The sequence below is a fragment of the Panthera leo genome, chromosome E2 (assembly GCF_018350215.1).
Source record: "Panthera leo isolate Ple1 chromosome E2, P.leo_Ple1_pat1.1, whole genome shotgun sequence".
Taxonomy (NCBI): Eukaryota; Metazoa; Chordata; class Mammalia; order Carnivora; family Felidae; genus Panthera; species Panthera leo.
The window spans coordinates 35,300,771-35,303,644 of record NC_056693.1 but is presented as its reverse complement, the minus strand read 5'-3'; the positions used below and the strand labels follow the sequence as shown (position 1 = coordinate 35,303,644).

Below are 2,874 nucleotides of genomic sequence, written 5' to 3'. Positions count from 1 at the left end.
TAAGGTCAGGAACAACACAGGGATGTCCACTCTCATCATTGTTACTCAACATAGTATTGGAAGTCTTAGCCTCTGCAATCAGACAACACAAAGAGATAAAAGCATCCAAATCGGCCAGGAGGAGGTCACACTTTCACTCTTCGCAGATGACATGATACACTATATGGAAAACCCAACAAAAGATTCCACTAAAAACCTGCTAGAACTAATCCCTGAATTCAGCAAAATTGCAGGATATAAAATCAATGCACAGAAATCGGTTGCATTCCTATACACCAACAATGAAGCAACAGAAGGAGAAATCAAGGAATCTATCCCATTTACAATTGCACCAAAAACCATAAAATAGAGAGCTTGGCCTCCTGAAGCATTCAATAGGCACCTTTGTGGTCTAGAACAGAACCTGCAATATCTCCCAGACTTTTTGTTATGATTGTTCTGTTTAATCAAGATGTCTAACAAAGCAGGGGCTTCCAAGAAAAGATCTCAACAGTTAAAAAAAAACCCAAAACGAAAAACTGATGATGAAGAAGTGGAGTTACCAGAGAGAAAGGTTAGAAACACAGCAAAAAATAAAAATCCAAAGCATCTGCCTTCTGAAGTAACAGGACAAACAGAGCATACTAATCTAAAACGGGTAAAGGTAGCATTCAACAAGAGAAAAACCTGGCAGCCTCTTTCAAAGAGGAGCAGAGAGCATTTACAAGCTATGATGGAATCAGTAATAATAACAATTTTGAGTAACAATATTAGAGAACATGAACAAGTTCAGTATCATCTTAACTATCTAAAGAAAAGATTGCTACAACTGTGTGAAAATCTTAAAGTCCCTCCCAAAAAGCTGAAAGATTTAACTAATGTGTCAAGTCTACTGAAAATGGAAAGGGCAGAGCACAGAGCTAATGAAGAAGGTCTGGCATTATTGCAGGAGGAAATAGATAAAATACTAGAGACCATAGAGTCAATGACTGGGAGTATTCACAGCCTAAAGAACAAAATTCAAGTTCTGACAAGTGAGGTGGAAGAAGAGGAAGAGAAAGTAAAACAGATGTTTCAGATAGATAGTGGGGTACTCTGTCTTCCAGAACTTTCTCAGAAGAGTCTCAAAGCTCCCACACTTCAGAAAGAAATTCTGACGTTAATTCCAAACCATAATGCTCTTCTGAAGGACTTGGATGTTCTCCATAATTCATCCCAGATGAAAAATATGTTAACTTTCATTGAAGAAGCCTATAAGAGACTGGATGCCTCTTAATGAGGTTTTTTTTTTTTTTAGACTGGTCCATATTAATTTAATGTCTATGAATTTATAAAACTGTTACTTGTGATGATATTGCAGAGGGTGAGTCTTCTTCAGGATGTATTTCCAATGCACACTTAAAATTAGCCTTATAGATCTGTTAGCATCTAATGTCCTAAAAACTGTTTTGAGTAGTTGCCAAAACTGGGAACTCACATTTCTGTTGCTGTATCTCTGGTTATTTGCCTGAAGCCATGAAACAAGGAACAGTCACAATCTAATGATTTACAGTGACTGAATTGAACTCATTTATTGGCTAGTGCAGTGGAAATGTGGTACTGTCATATATAAGGTGTGTGTAGTAGCTGGTACATAGAAACACAATTGTTTGCTAGCATTATTATCCTTTAGCTCATGACTTGCATTTTCTGTGTGGTTATCTGGAACTTGAGAAATCCCCAAATGCCTTAATTCTTTTACATAACTCCCTGGATTTTTGTGGCATAATTAAGATTTGCCAGGTGTCTTTGCCTTTGGAGGTAGCATGACCATATTTCTTTGGTTGGGTTATTGACTAGATGTCGAATATTTTCCACTGTCATCAAAGCATACTTTATCTAAAAGAAACCTAAGCACATTTATCCCTTAAAAGAAAAATCAAACAAAAAACCCTTTCTATAAACCTTTTCTCATTGTAGTAATAAGTATATGTGTGTGTGTATATATATATATATGTATATATATATATATGTATATATATGTGTGTGTATATATATATATATATATGAGTAAATTATCATTTGAATATATTAAAAGTCTTTTCTGTACACTACAAAAAAAAAAAAAAAAAAAAAAAAAACCATAAAATACTTGGAAATAAATCTAACCAAAGAGTTGAAAAATCTATACACTGAAAACTATAGAAACTTATGAAAGAAACTGAAGTAGACACAAAAAAAGGGAAAATATTCCATGCTCCTGGATAGGAAGAACAAATATTGTTAAAATGTCAATACTGCCCAAAGCAATCTACATATTCAATGCAATCCCTACCAAAGTAACAACAGCATTCTCACAGAGCTAGAACAAATAATCCTAAAATTTGTATGGAACCTGAAAAGACCCCGAATAGCCAAAGCAATCTTGAAAAAGAAAACCAAAACAGGAGGCATCACAATCCCAGACTTCAAGCTATACTACAAAGCCGTAATCATCAAGACAGTATGGTACTGGCACAAGAACAGACACTCAAATCAATGGAATAGAATACAGAACCCAGAAATGGACCCACAAACGTATGGCCAACTCATCTTTGACAAAGCAGGAAAGAACACCCAATGGAATAAAGACAGTCTCTTCAGCAAGTGGTGCCGGGAAAACTGGACAGTGACATGCAGAAGAATGAACCGGGACCACTTTCTTACACCATACACAAAAATAAACTCAAAATGGAGGAAAGACCTCAATGTAAGACAAGAAGCCATCACAATCCTTGAGGAGAAAGCAGGCAAAAACCTCTTTGATCGTGCCCTCAGCAATTTCTTACTCAACACATCTCTGGAGGCAAGGGAAATAAAAGCACAAATGAACTACTGGGACCTCATCACAATAAAAAGCTTCTGCACAGTGAAGGA

General features: G+C 36.0%; 1 protein-coding gene across 1 annotated transcript; it reads left to right on the top strand.

The window, feature by feature from the left end:
* The first annotated feature begins 376 nt into the window (after nucleotides 1–376).
* Nucleotides 377–1,963, top strand: LOC122208992 (centromere protein Q-like). Its single transcript, XM_042920505.1, has one exon. The coding sequence runs from the start codon at nucleotides 452–454 to the stop codon at nucleotides 1,253–1,255; it is 804 nt and encodes a 267-aa protein (XP_042776439.1). The 5' UTR covers nucleotides 377–451; the 3' UTR covers nucleotides 1,256–1,963.
* The last annotated feature ends 911 nt before the right edge of the window (nucleotides 1,964–2,874 follow it).